Raw genomic sequence first — 22,405 nt, 5'->3', positions numbered from 1 at the left:
TTGGGAGCTGGTGGCTGGGTGACCCTGGGGCTCAGGGTGAGCAGGTGCCAGCAGCCAAAGGGGACGGGGTGCTGGGGAGGAGAGTCACAGCTCACACAGCTTCCGTGAGCAAAGCGACCCCCCTACCAGGGAGCCCAAGAAGGGGCAAGTCTGGAAAGCTCCCACCAAGAGTTGGCCGGAGCAGAGCCCTGAACACACCTGCCAGCATCCTCCGGCCCCAGGCTAGATGTCCAGGAGTGTCTCCAAAAGCAAATGCTTCTATTAAGAAAAAAAATCAAAGACCCACCACTGAACTCCTTCCTGAGAAAGTGCTGGAAGCTCTGCCGACCCTTGGGGTCCCGGATCAGCTCGCTGAAGTTGAAGGCCCAGCGCTCCACCCGCATCTTGGTTGGGATGTCCACTCTGCAAGGACCACCGTGTGTAAGTGCCCCAGACACCTGGGCTGTGCCAGGTGGCGACCTGTGTGGGGCGAGGGGCTTCAGCCCCACTAACCTCCACGCGTTTCCTCCCCCATCCCTTGGCACAGACAAGCCAAGTAACCCCCTGCTCGGAAAATGCAGCCTCAGACACATCCCCTGGGACTGGGGTCGGGAGCTGGCGGCCCGGGCGGGGCTGTGGGGGGGACGCCCCGCTAACCCTCCAGGACAGAGGGACACGCACAGCCCCTCCAAGGCCTGCGGAGGCGAGGGCCAGCCGCCACGCCAGGCCCAAATTCAGGGGGGCCTCTCTTATCCAAACCAGGCCATCCTAAAGGAATCAACCCTGAATGTTCACTGGGAGGACTGATGCTGAAGCTCCAATACTTTGGCCACCTGATGCGAAGAACTTTCCCCTTGGATAAGACCCTGAAGCTGGGAAAGATTGAAGGCAGGAGGAGAAGGGGACAACAGAGGATGAGATGGTTGGATGGCATCACTGACTCGATGGATATGAGTTTGAACAAGCTCTGGGAGATGGAGGGCAGGGAAGCCTGGCGTGCTGCGTCCACGGGGTCTCAGAGTCGGACACGACTGAGCGACTGAACCCCAACAACAACTCTTATTCGATACACTGTGAGAGACACACAGGCTGAAGGAAACCATCCTCATAACCAGATGGCTCCAGAGTCCTGGGCCCTGCAGCTGACCCCCGCCTCCCACGGGCGCCCTCCTTGACCCATCAGCTGACCACAGGGCTACATGGAGGAGGGGAAAGGGCGCCCCCCCAGGCCTGCTCACCAGGTTGGGTCAGCCCGGGGTGCTCCACAGGCCTCAGGAGGCGGCGGCCGTGTCGCCGACCTGCCCGTGGTTTGCACCCACGCCCTGGCCCTGCCCCTCCTCCCCCTCCCCTTCTTTCTTTCTGTGTCAGCTTGGGTTTCTCGTCTGTAGTTCAGCCTTTGCCTCCTCTTCCAAACAGCAGAATTATGCAGCAACAACCCCTCAAATTTCACAAACAGCGAAGGAATGAGTGGTGTAATTCCTCAAGGCAGGTTAAGGGCTCTGCCTTCCCAGAACTTATTTTTACTCTAATTAGAAATCGAGAATGGAAAGCCATAGAGATGACTGTTTTCTTTTCAAAAACAATCTCTGTATTGTTAAAACAGAGTTACCCTTTGACCCAGCAGCTCCATTCCTAGGCACACACCCCAAGAAATGAAAAATATACGTCCACAGGAAGACGAGCGCATGAATGTTCACAGCAGCAGACTCACACGCGCTAGGAGGCAGAGACGACCTGAAGGTCTGCCAGCTGATGAGCGGGTGAGCAAGATGTGGTCCATCCATAGAATTATATTCTTCATCCATAATTTGAAATTGAGTACTAATATCTGCTTCAACATGGATAAACTTTGAAGGCATCATGCTAAGGGTAAAAAGCTAATCACAAAAGACCTCATATTGTACGATTCCATTTATATGAACACCCAGAAGAGGCAAACCTGGAGAGACAGGCAGTTTAGTGGCTGAGGAGGGCTGGAGGGGTTTAGCGGATGGGGACTTGGGGTGATAGCTAAAGGGTGTGTGCATTAGTCGCTCAGTCTTGTCTGACTCTCTGTGGCCCCATGGACGGTAGCCCGCCAGGCTCCTCTGACCATGGGATCCTCTAGGCAAGAAGACTGGAGTGGATTGCCATTTCCTTCTCAGGGGATCTTCCCAACCCAGAGATCAAACCTGGGTCTCCTGCATTGCAGGTGGAATCTAAAGGGTAGGGGGTTTCTTACTGGGGTGATATTTTAAAAATTGACCTGTGGCAGTTGCATGAGCCTAGGAGCATAGTCAAAATCACTGAAACATACACTTTAAGTGGTGAATTCTATGACGTGAAAATTGTAATGTGAAAAGTTCTTTCTAAAGAACACAGACATCTCGAATACGTACAGTTTGGCATTTAAATCCCAGAACTGGGTGTCGTCCGTTATCCACGGATTGCTGGGGAGGCAGCCTGACATGATGGCGTCATTGGATGAAAACTGCTCGCTATACTTAACGATCCTCAAAAGCAAAAATAAAAATAAAAAAAAGTGATTTCCTGGAAGTTCAACACCCCAGAGACCAAATAAGTCAACACTCAGGTCGGTTGACCGGCCTGACCTCCTTCAACTCTGTCCGTGTGGTTACATACTCATCACTGTCTTCTCAGAAAAACACTAACAACTCTCAGGATTGGCAGGTGCTTAACAAGATCTGTCCTATTCTCGTCGTGAAATGGAACGGCGTCTCCCAATCCGGCTCCTCTGTGACTTCTCTGTGCTTGGTTCATAGAACACGGCCTCTTCAGCCTTGATCGTGAGTCTTCACAGTGCAAAGCTGATTCTGCACGCATTCAAACAGGGGTCTCGGCACCATCTTGGAGGCATGAGGTCCGTGGAGACTCAGTGAGGCTCTGTCTCCACCCTGGGGCCCACCCTCTGTCAAAGATGCTGGCGTTTGGGAATTCAGACCCATTATTCAACACTGTGGTCTCCCCGAGACAAACACATGCAAGCGCTAATCCCTTCTAGCTGGGTTAGACCTCCTGAACCAACATGTGTCCTGGTGTCCGCTAGTTTGGGGAAAAAATCTGCCAGGTCCTCACCGTAAGGGTGGGCATATTGCATCCATAATATACACACGAGGTGCCCACCACGAAGGCTGCCCACCGCCACGAGGGACTGCGGAGCAGGACCCGTGCCCCAGGGACACGGCAGAGCCCCCCGTCCTCAGTCCCGGGTGGAACTCAAGGCCCCGGGCTCCACTTCTCACAAGACCTTCTTATTCCCACCAGACCTTCACCGTGGAACAGCGGGAAGAAAGGGGGAAAACAGGTGCCCACAGGTCCAGACACTAATGGTGTGGAAATTATGGTAATGAGGCTCCGAGACAGTGAGTCTAAAAGTATCCAACAGCCTTTGAGCCTCCTATAATGGACTGTCCATTTGGTTTCAAAACTGACTTTCTGGAACAGGTCAGAGTAGTAATGCCCTCTGGGAGACTGGATCAAGACAGCCTGAATGTTTGAGAAATCAAACATTAATTTCCAGTTTCTCCCAACTGGATTTTAATTAAAGGTTAACAACGGATGTTTATGAGTACCGCTGAACCATACCATCTAGGCCGTGAACGCTTCCCACTTTCCCATCCACAGACTGTCCAGCGCCTCACCCCTCTCTGATTATTCCTCACCCGACCCAGAGACCAACCCAACTTAATCCCCGTGAGACTGCTTTTGTCCCTTTAAGTCCTTGGGAATCTCAAGCCAACCACGACTTGTCAAGTCCTCCTTGAGGCAGAAGTTCTCCTGCCTGATGACCTGCTGTGCCAACCTCAGCAAGAGCAACAGGTTAGAGACCTACCCTCCAAGAGACACGGACGACTTCACCGTGGACCTCATCAAGGCCTGTCGGTAATACATGATCTGCAAAAGACACAGTGGTTAGACCGCCCCGCCCGGGCTGTCGTCAACACCAATGCCTACACGCGACTGAACCAGAAGCTGCTTCCCCATCAAAGCACCCCATCCCGCCCCCTCAAGCCGGCCCCCCAGGACCCCAGGGCTCAGGTCTGTAGCACACAGAGGACCCCAACTCCAAATGAGCAGCCTTAACTCATCGTGTGTTCATCTCAGAAAAGACACCACCTGGGAAAAATGAAAGTTCTAAACCGAGACAAAGGCTCAGCATTTCCCCAGACGCCTCTGACGCACAGAAGCAGATCTAACCTCACGGCCATCATGACCCAGGCCTCTGTCCTGGGCCCTGGATAGAAGATCTGCCCGGGCAGTTAGCCCGTCACCCCGGACAGACGCTGAGCTCCTCTGACTGTGAGCGGGATCCAGGGTGCGGGACCCACCCCACACCCCGCAGATCCCGCCTTTGGTGGGTGCTTCATGTCCCGCATAGCAGCTCACCCCAGGCACATCTTACAAGAGACGCTTTGGCGTCTGTGCCGTCCGTTACTTTGTAGACAACTGTCTGAACCCTACACCTGGTTTTCATTTCATCGCTGAGTGCAGAGCAGGAAGCCAAAGCACATATAATTTGTTAGAGGATTAAAAATCAAACTTCCCTGAAACTGGGAGGCTAATTACCTCTTTCCTGACAGAAACCACGGTCTGTTTCTGTAAAAACAAAGAAGCAAAACCATTAAACAGAAGTCATGAAATCATTAGAGTCCAAATATCCATTTGAAACATAAAAACCCTTCCCCAAGAGAACACTGCCCATTTTTTTTTTTTTTTACTTAAAAGACAGAATTTCCCCATTACTTGTTCCACCCTATTCTGTACAACTACTGGAGAATTATATCAGCTGGGAGGTTTGGTGACAGAAGGGGCTGCTTTGCCACTACTTCAGGACTGCTCCCAATCCACCACAGCGCCCACATAACATCCACTGGGGGAACTAGCCACTTGACCAGTACCCGATGTTTCAGGGAAAAGCCACGCCAGCAAAAATAAAGCACACGCTTCAAAGACTCGAGAGCAGCCTCCACTGCAAGCTGAGCCCCAGAGCGGAGCCCTAACACGGACGCTCTCACCTCGGGCTCCCTCCTCGGTCTGGACTTTCACAGCAGAGGAAGGGCGACTCGGAGAGGAGCCCCGTGTCTAGGATCCTGGAAGCTCCCGGAAACCACTCAGACCTGCCTCCTCCTGAACCTTCCTACCACCTGACACGCGCCCCTGGTACCATTTGTCTGCCCCATCCAACTCTGGGAGGCTGGGTACAGCTGGTGCTTCCCAAACCAGTTTTCCGAGGTTTGCTTGTGTCAAGGACCGCCTGGTGTGCCTCTTACGCGTCAAGCTGAGCACCATTCCTGGCGGCTAACACCCGTGCTGCTGAGTCCCACCGGGTTTGCGTCCCTGGGAAAGCCCAAGGACGACACGATCTCCTTTGGCCAGCTAGTGAGCTAAGTCCTGGGCCAGAGCCCAGTGACAAGGAAGGAAGGAGGGTCTGATCTGGAACGTCATATGTGAGTCTCCTTTCTACTTTGCGGCATTTTTTTAACTTTGCATCAGGAATTGTTTTTATGTGATTGCTTTTCTCAGGCGGGGGCGGGGGCGGGGGGGGGGCGGCGGGAAGCTAAGACAAGTGATCTCAGAAAGGCAACGTGCGACTTCCCTGGTGGTTCAGGGGTTAGGAATCCAGCTTCCAGTGCAGGGGACGTGGCTTCAAGCCCTGCTCGGGGAACTGAGATCCCACACCCCACAAGGCAACCGAGTACCCGCGCCACAGCTAGAGAGTCCGTGCGCTCCGGGGGCCACGTGCCAAACTGAGACCAGACACAGTCAAAGATGAAAAGTACATACTTTTAACCAAGGAAGGGAATGCTCAGGCACAGCTCTCTGATTTGACCCTCATCCCCACACATGCTTCCGCCTTCGTCGCACTCATCACAACCATAATTAGACACTGTTTGTGCACCTCTGTTTAATCTATGCAGCACCCATCAGGCGCTACTAGGAGCAGGAAGACCACGTTAATCTTCCGGAGCATAACCTGTGGCACAGAGCAGATGCTCGCTAAATACCAGACAAATGATGACCACTGTGTGCCTGGAGGCTGAAAAAAAAGGAGATGCATTTTAAGGTTAAGAGAATATTTTTCTCTTAAAAAACTGAGAACACTCTCCAAATGACCCAAACATTTTGGCAGTTACGCTAATTATCTGTTCCTATGTTCTCCTAACACAGGGCTGTGTGAGAAGACACACATTTCAGGTGGGAAAGGACCCCAGGGCCAGGGTGGATTTGCATTCAAATCTAATATAATCAGAGGCTTCAGTTCAAGTCATGCGGAAGTGGATTAAGAAGAGTATCTACTGGTTTATGCCTTCTGCTCAAAAGAGAAGCTGGACTTTTGTGTGAAAATAATCACCTAGCTATATACAAAGCTATTTACACCTCTCTGAGCCCTTAGAAAATTTAAGGGAGGGAGGTTTTATTATTCTAATTTCCGGCCGAGGAAACCAAGGCTCTGACATCTCCTGGTTGGTAACTGGCTGAACCAGGATCCAAACCCAGATGTGACCTTGGCAAGCGGAGAAGTGGGGCTTCCCTGGTGGTCTAGTGGCTAAGACTGTGCTTCCATTGCAGGGGGTTCGGGCTCCATCCCCGGTCAGAGAGCTAAGATCCCACAGGAAGCACAGTGCGGGCCAGAAAAAACAAGAATCATAGCAAGAAAGGCTCAAAAAAGGCTGTTCAAAAACAAAAATTCCGAGCAGTGATCCAGGAGAATTGGAAAATGGTGTGTTCTCTGCACCTGTTCCTCGCTTGCCCCGAGGCTGAGGCTAGTGCTGAATGGAATGCCCCTGTTTGGCCATGAGACACTACTTCGTATAAAGCAGATAAAGAATGAGGGCCTGCTGCACGGGACAGGGACCTCTGCTCAGCAGTCTGCAGTGGTAAAAGAATCCAGAAAAGAGGAGACATGTGTATATTTAACTGATTCACTTTGCTGTAAACCTGAGGCTAACACTGTAAATCAACTACACTCCAATAAAAATTAAAAACAAAAACAAACCAAGAAGCACGAAAGAACGCAAGAGCCCCAGTCCAAGAGGAAGCACACACCTGACTGACTCTTTAATTAACACTAACGACGATAAAACACTCCCAGCTGGAAGAGAAGTAGGACCTGGGACCTGACACAGCCCGGTGACCATAGTTAACGATGCTGTATTACATGCTTAGAAGCTGTTCAGAGCACAGATCTTAACTGTTACACCACAAAGTCAAGGGTGGAGGTGTGAACTCATTGGTGGAACTCACTTTGCCATATCTGTTCGCATCTAACCACCCACTATACCCCTGAAACCTGCACATGTAATAACGCCAATACCTCAGCAAGGCTGGAGCGTGGACACGCTGACGGTGGTAACGACTGCAACTGTGCTCGGGGTGCCCGGTGGGCAGGGTCTCAGACACCCTCCCTCGGTGCCCAGGCCCCAGGATGAGCCGCTGTCCCCGGCCCTGCACCCTGTGTGGACACGCAGCCCAGCCTGTCCACCGCCTCTGGGCCCCCGGGGGCCGTCCTCGCACAGCCCCGGCCACCAGCACTCCCACCTCTAGTCTACTCGGCATGGTCTCCGGCCTAATACTGCTGTTTCTGGGGCCACTATCTCGGTCTTCAGGGTGTTAAACTTTTTTATATTTTAATTCCCTTCTTGACTTCACTATCCTTTCAGGACGCTGGGCTTGCTGTGGGCTTTCTGGTTCCCCCAAACTACCAGCGATCTCCTGGGAATCGGACTGCAGTGGGTTCCTTGGGGTCTAAGAGCTTGTCCACCTCCACCCTGGATCACCCACATGGACTTCAGTGTTTATTTCTAACTTTAAATACTGATGTCCAGTGTGGGGTGGAGGGAGGTCCAAGAGGGAGGGGATACAGGTACCATGGTCACTTCGTTGTACAGCACAAATGCATCACTGTAAAGCCACTGCTTACATGCTAAGTCACTTCAGTCGTGTCTGACTCTTTGTGACACCATGGACTGTAGCCCACCAGGCTCCTCTGTCCGTGGGAAGCTCTGAGCAAGAATACTGGAATGGGTGGTCATTTCCTTCTCCAGGGGATCTTCCCGACCCAAGGGTAGAAACCACGTCTCCTATGTCTCCTGCATTAGCAGGCAGGTTCTTTACCATTAGCACTACCTGGGAAGCCCAACTATTAAATATATATATATATTTAATAATGATTTATATCTATATATATCATTTAATAATGATATATATATATATCATTTAATAATGATATATATATATATCATTTAATAATGATATATATATATCATTTAATAATGATATATATATATATCATTTTAAAAAAAACAACCCTCTGTCCATGGGACCTGCCTCCTCTAGGTTAACATACAGGGAGTCTCTCTCCTGTCTGGAGAGTGTGTATCTTGGCAGTAGGGAGAGGGTTCTGGACTTCTCTGAAAAGACAGAGAGAGAATTTGACGGGATGGGGGTCACTAAAAGAGTATCGACCTTCTGGGTCAGAGAGGTCAAAATCCCGGTCTGTCACCTCTCGGCTCCCTGACTCTGGATAAGTTACCCGGCAGCTGAAAGCCTCTGCCTTCTCATCCGTAAAGAGGGACATAAGCTGGAGTGACTGGCGTGGGGCGGGACCCTAAGCACTGGCTGCTGACGAGGGCTCAGATGCTTCTGCCAAGAACACGCAGGTACCGCTTTAGCCCCAGTCAGGAGGCAGATCAGGATGCCCAGGCAATACTGGGGACACAGTCATCTGCTGCTTACGTGAAATTTAAACTTAACTGGGAAAAATAAAATAAAATAAAATAAACTTAACTGGGCTTCAAAGCCTCACAAACCTATCAATATGATTATTACTATCAATACAGAAAAGGCCACGTGTGTGTGTGCTCAGTCGCTCAGTCGTGTCCAACTCTTTACAACTCTGTGGACTGTAGCCCACCAGGCTCCTCTGTCCGTGGGATTCTCCAGGCAAGAATACTGGAGTGGGTTGTCATTCCCTCCTTCAGGGGATCTTCCCAACCCAGGGATCAAATCCGCATCTCCTGCAAGTCTCCTGCATTGGCAAGTGGGTTCTTTACCTCTGAGCCACCAGGGAAGCAGAAAAGGTCATAAGAAATATTTAATCAAAGTTCAGTTATTCAAAAGTACTGGAGTGGGTTGCCATTTCCTTCTCCAGGGGATTGTTCCAATCCAGGGATTGAACCTGGGTCCCCGGCATTGCAGGCAGACTCTTTACCATCTGAGCCACCAGGAAATCCCTTAAAAAGTACACACACACATATTTCTAAGCAATTCTGAGAAAGCCGTCTCATGGTAAGACTAAAACACGTCTTGCACCCTGGAAGGCACGCACAAACCCCACTGTCTCCACAGCTAGTCCTCCTGGGGTGAAGTCACCTCTTTATCCCGCAGCCCAGGGAAGAAGACGCTGTTACAGGAGGAGCACCCCACTCAAGGAATCTTAGCATTCTCTGCATTCCCAGGATTCTGGCTTGGGATTTTTCCAGAGTTGCCCAAATAGGGACACGTCCAGAGCCTGTTTACACACAGCCCTGTGGCCCGCGTGCCAGCCCTGAGATCCAGACGCAGGCTGCAGGCGATGGTCCAGGGCAGGAGGGCTCAAGGTTGTGCCCTGGGGTGACGGGGGCAGAGGCTGGGCAAACCCGGGGAGGGAAGAGCAGCGACCCTGGGGTCAGGCGATCAGGCAGGTTTCTGTGCAGAAACAGGTGAGGGCCGGGCAAGCCGTGGAGTGAAACGTAAGGTGGGGAGGACCCCAGGGACGCCGGGAACACGGGCCGCGAGAGCAGAGGAAGAGTCAAACGCCGGAAACCGGAAATCCGAGAGCGGAAGCAGTTCTGGCAAAGCTGACCGGAAAAGAGAGGGGTGCGGTCAGCGGTCCAAGGAGACGAGTCCGAGGCTGTGAGCATCGGAAGGAGTCCTTGTCCCGATGAGGGCGGGACTGACCGCACAGCTTTCAGGGGACCAGGGACCTGGATAAGGTTCTAGATCAGCAGAACATCAAGGCAAGCGCGGGCCTGCTGAGCGTAGAGCTCGGGGCTTGAGCACAGACCCTGCCATGAAGGGGGCGCCGGGCGCAGGACCGCAGGGTGCGGCTGGGGATGGGGAGGCGGTACCCGGAGAGGCAGCGGCTACAGAACCGTGAGGACCCACACGCCCGCCGGCTGGCCCGGCCTGAGCAGACAGACGGCTCAGTCTCTCCGCAAAACGGAACTGGTGTGACCTCTCTCACCACGCTGCTGGGAGAAGAGAATAAACTCCAGCAAAGCCTCCAGAGGCCGCGCAGCGGACATCGGGACATGTCAACAAGGCCCCGAGGGGGCTCGGGCCCGTCAGCTCTCACCCGGCTTCACCAGCCCCGAGAGTGTCCGGGACGGGCAGCCCACCCCCAGCGCCTGTGTCCCCAGCTGTGAACACAGACGCCAGAGCTTCCGCGTCACGAGCCGCTTGCTGAGCCCGCATGGAGCCCCGGCCGCCCGCCGGTCGCACAGGAGCCAGAGGACGACAGCTGTCTGCCCCCAGGTGGCAGGGACACATGGGGTGAGGGGTGTTGCTCATGGAGGGCTCCTGGCCGGAGCCCCACAGGCCACAGCCCCTGACCGTGGAGCCATGTGTCTGCCCTTCCCCCTAAAGGCTGGAGCAGCCACCGGTGTGGACGGCGCTGTTCTCCGCAGCCGTCCACAGGGCCAGGCAGGGTGGTGGCGTTGCCGTGTACCTGCCTCTGCCACCAACGGTCAGGGCAGAAGGATGAGAAGAAAGGAGGATGAAGGGGGACACTTGGGGTGAGGGAGAGCGCCCCCCAGATAGGGCGGAGGGTCTCCAGGCCCCAGAGATTCCCTCTCTGGCAGCAAAGAGATGGTCATGACAACAGTGAGCACTGCTGTGGCCAGTGTGCGCACACGCCAATCCCACTCCAGACACTTGGCATAAATGACCTCACTCAGCCCCTGGAGGCACTCTCCTTACTCCCATTTTACAGACGAGGAAACTGAGGCTTTGAGCTCAAGAGCTTGCCTGAGCCACAGCTTGTCCGAGATGACACAACTGCAGAAGCAGGGAGCAGGGCCTCACCTTGATGTCAGAGCTCCCACCAGCCCTTGTCACAGAACCACCTGGAGACCCTGCTGGAGCCCAGGGGAGGGGCACGGCCCTGGCACCACTGCCTACAGCCAGGCTGGGGCTGGCCGCCACTCAGCTTGCTCCCCGTGGGGACAGGTGCCCTCTGAGATTAGGGCGCCCCACCTGCCGGGGTGGCAGGACCAAGAGGACCCGCTTCCCGGGCCACCCCGCTCCGGCCGGCTCCTCCCCGGGCTGGGCAGCCCCCGCGGCCACCAGCCTGAGGCACAGGGTCCCCCAGGGCCCCGGGCACCTGCCAAACCCGAGCCTCTGCCCTCTCTCCATGGTGTTTACAGTTTCCGGGTCATCTGCCTCTGTTTAAGGAAAAGAGGTCTTTCCAAGAATTTACAAACTGTCAGAAACGAGCCCTCTTCAAACCAGCACTGCGCAGAAATCCGACACCTCTGGACACCCAGCCCCCGGGACACGCTGCCCGCTCCCTGCACCCTGCGCTCGGGCCAGACAAGCAGGGACACTGGGTCCAGCTGCGGGAGAGGGCACACACACACCCGCCCTGGGCCCAGGCGGAGGGCTGGGGGCCCCAGGTCCAGGGGGAGGGCTGGTGAGGGCTGGGGGCGGGCCCGCGAGCAGAGTTACACGTCTTTGTTCTTCTTAAGGCACCAGGGCAGCCCGAGTGCAGACGGAGGAGGGGAGCTGGTGGGAGAGAAACAGAAAGACAGTGGGTACCCGGCTGTGACACCCACCGGCGCCCCCGGCCCACCGGCCACCCCTGCCCCCCGGCGCCCCCCACCCCCCCACCGCCCCCTATGCCCCTGCTGCTGGCACCGTGGCCGCAGCCTCCCCAGCCTCGGCTTGGGCTCCTGGAGGGGCGCATTGCCTGCCTTTGCCCAGAAAGGGGCCCTGAGGACCCTGCCTCAGCCAGAAGGGGCTGGCCACCCCCTGGGGAGTCACCCCACAGAGCACCCCCGTGATGCCGCTCACTCAGCATCTCAGCCATTCTGCCAAGGCCGGAGCCAGAGGGCCTGCCTCTGCCACATACACACACATACACACAATACACATACATACACACACACATACACACAGAGACATATACACACCACACACACGTACACACATAATACATACACACAATACACATACAGAGACACACATACATATATACACACAATACACAGAGACATACATACACACAATACACATGCATGCATACATGCATACAACACACAAGTACAAACAGACACACATACATATATACACACAGAGAGAGACACACATAACACACATACAGAGACACGTATACACACCACACGCACATATGCACACACAAATACACAAACATAACACATACACATGCACACACATGCACACAGACACATATACACACAGTACACAGAGACATACACTACACACAGACACACACACACCACACACACACACAGTGTGTATGTACGTGTGTGTACGTGTGTGTGTGTGTTGTATGTGTGTATGCATGTATGTATTGTGTGTGTGTGTCTGTGTGTATTGCGTGTATATATGTATGTGTCTCTGTACGTATGTGTCTCTGTATTATGCGTGTACATGTATGTGGTGTGTATGTGTCTCTGTGTGTATGTGAGTGTGTTGTGTGTGTGTGCATGCATGTATGTGTATTGTGTGTATGTGTGTGTGTGTGGCAGAGGCGGGCCCTCTGGCTCTGGCCTTGGCGGGAGGCTGAGATGCTGAGTGAGCGGCTTCACGGGGGTGCTCTGTGGGGTGACTCCCCAGGGGGTGGCCATACAATACACACGTACACATGTACACAAATACACATCCACACAATCCACACCCAACACACACACATGTACACATAACACACACGTGCACATACACGCACACATAGAGTCACACACATATACATGTATACACACACAATACATACAGACACATATACACATACGATGCAAACATATACACACATGCATGTATACATAAAACACACACATACAATATATACAGAGAGACATGCATATCCACATACCATACACACAGAAAGATACACACACGATACACAGGTACACACATGCACACATGCACACACACATATGCGGTGTGTGGCTGGTCAGGCTGAGTGGGGGCCTCCCCTCCACACCCCCTCCTCCAGGCCACACAGGTCCCAGAGCTGCCAGCATCCACAAAAAAGCAAATCTCCAGCCCTGTTCAGTATTTTCCTTGAGGATGCTGTATCCATGGCAACCAAGCCGCCAAGGCCTGGGCAATTACCTGTCATCTGACGCAGGGAATGTGGAAAAGGCCGCTGACGGTGCCAAACATGTATCAAGGGAGGGGGGCTCTGATTTAGGGGCAGGGAGCCCAGCGGAGTCCCCAGGGTGTCCTCTGTGTATGGACACCCTCCATGTGGACCCCACCCAAAACGTGTAGGCACTGGTGGGGGTCCCCACAGTCATGCGGAGCTCCGGGTCCCCGTGGGCTAAGAAAACAAGTCAGACTTCCTGCCAGCATTTCCAGGCACTGCCGAGGCTTACAGGTGATACACAGGGCTAACGAGGCCCCTGGCTGCTTGCTGCCAGATACAGCGGTGGACAGAAAGCAAGGGAGCCGTCCACAGCTAGTTTAAGTGGGGACAGGCTGGTTTACTGGGACCCGTGTTCTCAGCCTGGACAGTCTTGGTCCCCAAGACCACCAGATGATGTCTGGAGACACTTCTGATCGTCAGGACTGGGAGACATCAGGGAGATGCTTGGAGCTACAGATATCCAGTTGGGGAGGCCAGGGGTGCTTCAGATCACCCCACAAGGCACAGGATAGCCCCACAGAACTATCTGCCCCAAATAACTGTGCCATGCCTGGGAAACCCTAATCGGGGTGCCCTGTGTTTCAGCAGCTTCTGAACCACATTTCCTTAAATAAAAATCTATTATAGGAAACAGTTCATCATCAGCGGTGGCCTATTAAGGAAAGGGGTCCTTTAAAAAAAAAAAAAAAAAGCAAAGATCCCAGCCGACTGAGATGCAAAAGAAAGTGAAGGGACCAGGTCCTGTCATGTGGATTAAGGTTTGAACCCAAAGTTGACTCAGGGGTTGTGAGCCTGGGGCCTACTGTCTTTGAGGGGGAAGGGAACTGGTGGAAGCGGCGTGCAAAAGGCCTTTCTGTGCCTCTCTGGCTGACACGGGTTGATAAGTTTCATCAGATTTTCAAAGAGGGAAGTGATTCAGGAGTCTGAAAACCAACCATTAGATCCCATTGCCCTGGCCTGCCCTCACCCACTCTCCTGACCAGAACCCCTGCCGTGGTCTCCCCTCTCTGACACCACAGCGTGCACAGGCCTCCTCTCCCTGGCCGTCTCAGAGCAGAGGCTCCACTGCCCTACAGACACAGACAGACAACGGCACGCAGACACCTGCCCAGCCGAAGACCCCCCTGGCCCAGGCCCCGCCCAACGTACGCAGCAGACTGACCTGGTTTACCTGGTCTTCATTTGGGTTAGTCACTCGGTCCAGGCCGTAGTCCAGCACATTGTTCGCCCCTGGCTGAATGAGGAAAAACTCAGTGTAAGGACCGGGAGAGTCTCCAGTTTCTGATTACCTTTGGATTCTGGCCAAGCTGCCCATCGTGAGACCAAGCTGAGGATTGTGGCCCATCTGTGGGGAGCTACAGGGGTGTGTAAGGTTCCTCAGGTGGGGGCGTCTTCCACCACCATAGCATCCCCAGAGGAAGGGAGGGAGGGTGGATGGGTGGCTGGACGGGTGGGTGGGTGGCTGGACGGGTGGGTGGGTGGGTGGTGGTGGTGGTTGTTCAGTCACTAAGTCAGGTCGGACTCTCTTGCAGCATGGACTGCAGCACTCCAGGCCCCTGGAGTTTGCATCTGCATGTCCACTGAGTGACGCTGTCTAACCATCTCATCCTCAGCCACCCTCTTCTCCTTTTGCCTTCCATCTTTCCCATCATCAGGGTCTTTTCTAGTGAGTCGGCCTCTTTGTATCAGGTGGCCAAAACATTGGAGCTTCAGCATCAGTCCTTCCAATGAATATTCAGGGTTGATTTCCTTTAGGATGGACTGGTTTGATCTCCTTGCACTCCAAGGGACTGGGTGGATAGATGGATAAATAAATGGATGGGTGGGTGGGTGGATGAATGGGTGGGTGGATGGATGCATGGGTGGGTGGGTGGGTAGATGGATAAACACGCAGACTGGATCGGAGTTCATGGGATTGGCACAGGGGCCTTCCAACTGCTGCGCTCCACGGCTCACTGCTCTGGAGAGTCCGGGCTTCAGTCAAGCACCCAGAAGTTCTGATCCAGATTCTGCCATCTCCCAGCTGGGGGGAGGATCTTGGAAAAGACTTCTCTCTGTGCTGAGAACCAGAGATGACCCCTCCTGTCTGTCTGGTTCTTGTGAGGATTTAGCACGATGGAAGCTCACAACGGAGGGTCGCTGTCACCAGGCAAGGCCTCGGTTCACCCTAAGATCACGGTGGAGAGGCCTGGCCCAGAGCTGGTCTCGGCTCTGCCGCCTCCACCAGGCCGCCTCCCCGGCCAGTCCTGCTCCAGCTCTGAACTCCTTCGGGCCAGCAATTGAAGTCTTTCACTTCCTCTGTTTGGTGCAGGCAACGATCTGGGACCTCCCATCCCAGGGAGATGGAAAACAGTCTTACACTCTCTCTCACACACACACACATACATACACACTTGACCCACACTCTGATGCAGTTTCTGGGACCCCAGAGGCAGCTGGAATGGAGACCCCTCAGAGCTGACGTCAGGGCACAGGAAACAAGGGCAGCGGTGGCCGTCAGCAGAGGGGGAGCCGCGCAGCTGCGTGCAGCCCAGGGCGGACACTCTGGATGAGTGCTCCCGGAGACCATCTGACGGCCTGGGCTGCTGGCCTGTCACTTGGATCGCTCCATCCCCACCCAAGACAGACTTTAAAGTGGATGCTCCTCAGACAAGACACGGCCCTCATCCCTACACTCCAGGCCACCGAGAGGCTGAGAGTTTTAAAAAAAACTCAGGGAGCGGAGACTCAGGGACATCCTGGTCTCGTCCCCAACTCCCAGTTCAGTTCCGATGGAGAGAGGCAGCCAGGAGGGGGCCGGGGTGTGAGAGCGGCTTCATGTCTGCTCACGTCTGTTCACGTCTGCTCACGTCTGTTCACATCTGCTCACGTCTGCTCGTGTCTTTCACGTGTGCTCATGTCTGCTCACATCCGTTCACATCTGCTCGGGTCTGCTCATATCTTTCACGTGTGCTCACGTCTGCTCACATCTGCTCGTGTCTTTCACATGTGCTCATATCTGTTCACATCTGCTCACGTCTGTTCACGTCTGCTCGTGTCTTTCACGTGTGCTCGTGTCTGTTCACATCTGTTCATGTCTGCTCGCGTCTGTTCGCATGTGCTCACGCTGTTCACGTCTGTTCACATCTGCTCACATCTGTTCACATCTGCTCATGTCTGTTCACATGTGCTCATGCTGTTCATGTCTGCTCACGTTTGTTCATGTCTGCGTGTGTCTGTTCACGTCTGCTTGCATCTTTCACATGTGCTCACGTCTGCTCATGTCTGTTCACATGTGCTCGTGTCTGTTCACATCTGTTCCCGTGTGCTCAGGTCTGTTCACATGTGTTCACATCTGTTCCCATGTGCTCGCGTCTGTTCACATGTGTTCATATCTGTTCACGTCTGCTCACATCTGCTCACGTCTGTTCACATCTGCTCACGCCTGCTCTTTCACATCAGGCCGTGTTCTGAACACAGCTCCCCAGGGCCACCCATGAGGGGGCAGGTAACTCTGAGCAGCAATCACGTGATGCTCTCATGACTGAGGAGGTGACAAAGGCCTTGCACGCCCAGTGACACCACGTGACGCTGTCGTGGGAGGCGGAGGAGCTCTCCAGGAGAGCGGGGCGCCAGCTCCCACAGGGAGTCAGCACCAGCCCTGACTGTGCCTCCCACACGGCCGAGAGGTGACTAAGAACGTCCACGCAGGGAAGTCCCTGGTGCTCCCGTGGCCAAGACTCCGTGCTCCCAACGCACGGGCCGGCTTCAGTCCCCGGTCGGGGAACTGGATCCCACACCCCACAACCAAAGACCCCGCGTGCCGCAGCGAGGACCTGAGACGGCCAAAGAGAGGAAGAAGCTTTTTCTGAAGGAGAAAGAAATCGCACCATGAGGCCTAGCGCGGAGCCCAGGCCAGCATGGCGTCCACACCAACGCCTTCACAGAGGGAACGCCTACGGGCTGTCTGTTCTGAATCCAGAAAGAAAATGAGCGAAACGGCCAAACCCTGATGGCTTCAAGTTCAAAGAATCCGGAAGCTTGGACACCGTGGGGGACGCAGGTCACTCTGGTTCTGAGAACTTGGTTCCCGCAAGAGGAGGAGCTCGGTTCTGAATAGCTGACTTCTCCGAATCCCTTCGCCTGCAGCGACCGGGTCCGAAGCAGGCGTGAACAGACACCGCCTCTGCTGCGCTGGGGGCGAGGCCAGCCTTCCCGGGAATGAGTGACAGGGCACGTGGCCGGCACGGCTGGTCTCTCTCGGCCTCTTAGCGCCCTCGAGCCCCACGCTCAAAGCCCCAGGCTGAGCACACGCTCACCCCGTCCTCCCGCCCCCGCCAGCGGGACGCAGACGAGGAAGGGAGAGGCGGCGCGGGGACGCCGGGGCGTGGCCACCGCGAGCGACTCCCGTTCCGCAACACGGGGTTGCTTCTGCCGTGCGGCCTGGGCTCTAGTTCTTTCTTCTTCTTTTAATTTTTTGGCCGCACCATGCAACGCGTGGCATCTTAGTTCCCCGACAAGAGACTGCACCTAAGCCCCTGCACCGGGAGCAGAGTCTTAACCACTGGACCCCCAGAGAAGTACAGTTTTTTCTTCTCATATTCTTTTTCAAGGCATCGAGTCCCAGCCCTCACACAAGGCAGACTCATTCCGGTCCCTCCGTTAGGGAACTTCGCTCCATCCTGACACCAACGGACGGGCGGCGGGCAGACTCCATCCAGTCAGTCCATTTCTCTTCCAGCCAGAGGACCCTGGACGCGAGCCCACACTGAGCTCCTGCAGATTCAGTTCCAGCCCCAGACAGATGAGCCGCACGGGGGTGGGGAGTATGGTGGGGCGGGGAGTATGGTGGGGCGGGCAGCCGTGAGAGGAGGCGGGTGGGCCAGGAGGGGACTCACAGGGCACCTCTGCCGCATGGGGGTGGGGAGCATGGGTGGGGCGGGCAGGCGTGAGAGGAGGCGGGTGGGCCAGGAGGGCACTCACAGGGCACCTGTGCCGCACGGGGGTGGGGAGCATGGTGGGGCGGGCAGGTGTGAGAGGAGGCGGGTGGGCCAGGAGGGCACTCACAGGGCACCTGTGCACCAGCCAGTACGCCTTCTCCTGGCAGTCCAGCGCGCACCTGTCCACCTTGTTCCGCTCCTTCCCGGCCCTGAAAAGCCACAAGCCACGTTGGAGGCCAGGAAGATGCTGCATGCTTTGCTCACTGATGGCCCCCCTTCCTGATGGACCCCATTCCGGACCACTCTCCGGATCTGCCCAGATAAGCTGTACTTGCCATAATAATAATGACGATGATGAAAGTAGCGAACCCTAACACCACACTTACACACTGAGTACCCTGCTCAGAACTTCTACACATATTGACTCATCGAATCCTCCCGGTGAGCGAGCCTCACCTTGCAGCCCAGGGACTGAAGCAGAGAGAGGCTGAGCCCCCTGAGGGTCACGGGGCCACCAGGGGGCAGCGGCGGGAGCTGAACTGGGGACGGGTCCCAGAGTCCAGCTCCCCACAGGAGCACGGGCTGCAAGGCGATGTAGGCCCCATGACCAGCTGAGGGTCTGACCATCCCCACCCACGTCACCCCTGCAGAAGTACGGAGGACTTGCGGGGCTGACATCCACCCACCCGGCTTCTGAACTTTCCCTGCTCTGATAAACGAAATCATCAACATCTGAGGGAGGGCGTGGCAAGCAACTCCAGAGCCTGCATGGGGAGTCCCGGCTTCTCTCCAGCGTCACTTCCACTCTGCGGCTTCAGAGAATTTGTGCCAAGTCAGAGTTTTCCTGAGCCCCCAGCTGATTCCTGGGAAAGGTTACTTGTGTTCCTTCCCATCCCAGTCTCCCCCGCCATCACAGGTAGGAAACGAGGCTGTGCTCATTATCCCACCGTGGACCCGTCAGCGCTGTTTCCACGGCGACCTGAGCTCTGCTCGGGGAGGCTCGTTCTCCCAGGCAACGCAGGATGACGCACACACTCTCTCAAGACTCGGTTGGCGGGGTCGTGTGCCAGCTCACGTGTTTGAGTAACTTCAGGACACCCAGCAAGCAAGGTAGGCGGGGAGGGCCCTTCCCGTGGGGCGCTCTGCAACCTCCTCCGGAAGTTAACTATAAACACTGTCCCCTTGCCAACCTAAGTGGATCTTCTACTGGGTAAACGAGCCAGGCAGACAGGCCACAGATGGCCTGGGGCACTGGGGACTTTCCATAATGCTGGCAGCCCTGGAAATACAGTCAAGGGCTAATTTACTGCTGTGTCCTCTCTGGCTTTGCTTGTCTGCAACGGAGCTTATTGGAGGAGAGTCGTGAGGAATGGGCTTCAAGAGAACCCTGAGCGAGGAATTATCTTAGTTTGTCACTTTATGATCTTTAAAGCAAAAGTATCCCTTAATTGATCAATTCTGCACTCATTCCCACAGTCATTTGATGTTATATTTATTGATCTCCACTCTGATCCAAGCACTGGGAGAACCAGACTGTGGAGGTCTGAACGTTAGCAACTCTCCCCCAGAATTCATGTGCTGCAGCCCTAGCTCCCGGTGTGACAGTACCTGGAGGTAGGCTCTTTAAGAAGCACTTAAGAGTTTAGAAGCAGTTAGATGAGGTCATGTGGGTGGGGCCTTTAGGATAGGATTCGTGCCCTGGGTACAGAAGACACTGGACAGCCTCTCTCCTCTCCCCACCACCCTCCCCCAACAAAAAGGCTGCCAGCCATCTGCAAGCCGAGAAGAGAGGCACCATCAGAAACCAAACCCTGGCGGAACCGTGAACTCTGACTTCCCCGCCTCCAGGCCTGTGAGAAAATGAACGTCTGCTGTTTAAGTCACCGGCATGACACACAAACATGTGTCTTGCCCTTGAATAGCTTCTGGTCTAAATGTTACAGAAAGAGTCAAGCAATAAATACAAAATCACAAGTTTCGCTGTGTGCTCTAGGGACACATTCCGTATACTGCATGCAGGATCAGGGGTGGCCACTGTGGCGCTTTATAAATCTGTCTACGGTTCCCCCCGCTGTAAGGAGGGTCTGTGTCCTCCCCCTCAGAGACCAGGTGGGGTTTCCAGCTGTTTTGACCAACAGAGCACGTCAGGAAGACGGCCCTGTGCAGCTTCTGAGGCTGGGCCATCAAAGCGGGCAGCCGCCACCCTCCTTCCCTGTGGTATTTGCCCTCAGAGCTTCGGACCACCTGTAGGTGGTGAGATGCCTCATGCTGTGAGGAAGGCCAAGTGACCTCCTGGAGAGACCCCGAGGGGAGGAAGGGGTGAACGCCAAGCCCTCCCCCTCACGGTGGACAGGGGTCATAGAACCAGGCGTGCGTGCTCAGGCGCTCAGTGTCCAACTCTCTGTGACCCCATGGACTGTGGTCCACCAGGCTCCGCTGTCCATGGGGTTCTCCAGGCAAGAATACTGCGGTGGGTTGCCATGCCCTTCTCCAGGGGCCCTTCCCGACCCAGGGATCAAACCTGGGACTCCTGTACTCCAGGTGAATTCTTTACCGCTGAGCCACCTGGGAAGCCCTCAGAACTTCAGACAGATTTAAAAGCACCACAGGGGCCATCCTGGGTTCTGCACGAGAGTGCACAGGCCATGTCCTTAAAGTTCGTGACCCAACATGTCATTTTATATTTACTTCCTGACTACTTGTGTGACTGTTTCATGGCTGCAGCCACACGAGAGGCTCTGATCCACAACCTCCAACCAAGCCGTCCCCGACTCCAGAGCTGCGGAAACTTCCGTGAGCGGAAAACAACTGTTGCCATTCGGAGCATGAAGCTTCGGGGTGATCTGTGTGCAGTAATAACTGCTAATCAGAAAAGCTTCTTTGATTGGGACAGACAGACACACACTACCGTGTATGAACTAGGTAACTAATAAGAACCTACTGTATACACAGGGAACTCAATTCAGTACTCTGTACTGACCCACGTGAGAAAAGAATCTAAAAAGAGAGGGCGTGTGTGTATGTGTGACTGGTGACCCACTTTGCCAGACACCCAAAACCAACACAGCACTGCACTCCAACTGCTGCTGTTGTGTAGCCGCCCAGTCTCGTCTGACTCTGTGTGACCCCGTGGACTGTAGCCCACCAGGCTCCTCTGGCCATGGAATTTCCCAGGCAAGAATACTGGAGTGGGTTGCCATTTCCTTCTCTAACTACACTCTGATAACATTTTTTTTAAAAAGATAAACTTCTTTGAGCTCATGACACGTGAACTGAGGCGGCTCACCATCCGGCAGTGCTGAGCAGAGTACCCTCTCCCAGTCTGGATGCGACACCTCCAGCCTCACTCCTGCCACTCTCTGTGCCAGGTCCGCTTCAGGTGGGCACCCCCCCGCACCGTCCCCCCAACCCCGCTCCTCTCCCTCCCTGCCCCGCCACCGTCCTCCCACCCCGCCCCCTCCGGACACCCCTCTCCGCTGCCTCCAGCTCCCCGGACAATGCCTCTCCCTTCCCTACGCCTAGGCCTAGCCCGCTGTTTAACACACAGACACCTGATAAAAGCTCATTTTTTTTTAAAGAAACAAGGAAGGAGGGGAGGGCAGAGGGATACCAGAGGACCAGGGCGAGCGCCGACTTACCGGTACTGCTCTCTGGCCTGCATGATGACAAAGTCCCACTTGTAGTTAATTTTTTTGTTCAAGAAATTGTAGTTTTCCTAGAGGAGGAAGACAAAATGAGAACACTGAGCCTCAGGAGCTTTGCTGTGTGCAATGGGCAGGGAGCCCTAGTCAACCAGGAGACCTAGCCAAACGCCCCCTCCCCACCTGCTGTGCAAAGGCTTCATTCACAGGGTGATGCCGAATCCTCAACAAGCTTTCACAACAGAAGCCACAGGTGGGCTTGGATTTTTTTTTTAAATAAATGTATCCTAGTCTGATTACGAAGATGGGAGTTGTGTGGAGAAGAATGTGGAAACTTAACAGTCAACAGCAGAGCACCACAAACCCACAGAGCTACAACCTAACACCGTGTGTGATGCTGGCCCTTCTACAAACGTGTTTGGGGCTTCCCTGGTGGCTCAGACAGTAAAGAATCTGCAATGTGGCCTGGGTCGGGAAGATCCCCTGAAGAAGGGAACGGC

General features: G+C 54.7%; 1 protein-coding gene and 1 long non-coding RNA gene across 12 annotated transcripts in view; one reads left to right on the top strand and one right to left on the bottom strand.

The window, feature by feature from the left end:
- RGS9 (regulator of G protein signaling 9) overlaps positions 1-22,405 on the bottom strand; it is a 59,640-nt gene that overhangs the window by 17,363 nt on the left and 19,872 nt on the right. For 9 of the 10 annotated variants that reach the window (XR_003030579.2, XR_003030580.2, XM_024979596.2 and 6 more), the window contains 7 exon segments: positions 21,903-21,979; positions 18,392-18,473; positions 14,517-14,579; positions 4,546-4,575; positions 3,812-3,873; positions 2,358-2,471; positions 287-402 (listed from right to left, as the gene is read on the bottom strand). Coding sequence is in view for 8 of the 10 variants with exons in the window: in XM_024979596.2 (XP_024835364.1) it covers positions 287-402; positions 2,358-2,471; positions 3,812-3,873; positions 4,546-4,575; positions 14,517-14,579; positions 18,392-18,473; positions 21,903-21,979 (544 nt within the window). In the remaining 2 variants the exon portion in view is untranslated. 10 annotated transcript variants of the gene reach the window in all.
- On the top strand, positions 16,772-21,908 carry LOC112442742 (uncharacterized). Of its 2 annotated transcripts, none has more exons than XR_003031037.2 (4): positions 16,772-17,904; positions 17,991-19,374; positions 20,989-21,186; positions 21,507-21,908. It is a non-coding gene; the product is annotated as an uncharacterized lncRNA (long non-coding RNA). The 2 variants fall into 2 exon arrangements; XR_009491611.1 differs by having other exon boundaries at positions 20,025-21,186.

Source organism: Bos taurus, chromosome 19 (assembly GCF_002263795.3).
Source record: "Bos taurus isolate L1 Dominette 01449 registration number 42190680 breed Hereford chromosome 19, ARS-UCD2.0, whole genome shotgun sequence".
Lineage (NCBI taxonomy): Eukaryota > Metazoa > Chordata > Mammalia > Artiodactyla > Bovidae > Bos > Bos taurus.
The sequence above is the reverse complement of the archived record's forward strand: the minus strand, read 5'-3'. Positions and strand labels throughout refer to the sequence as shown.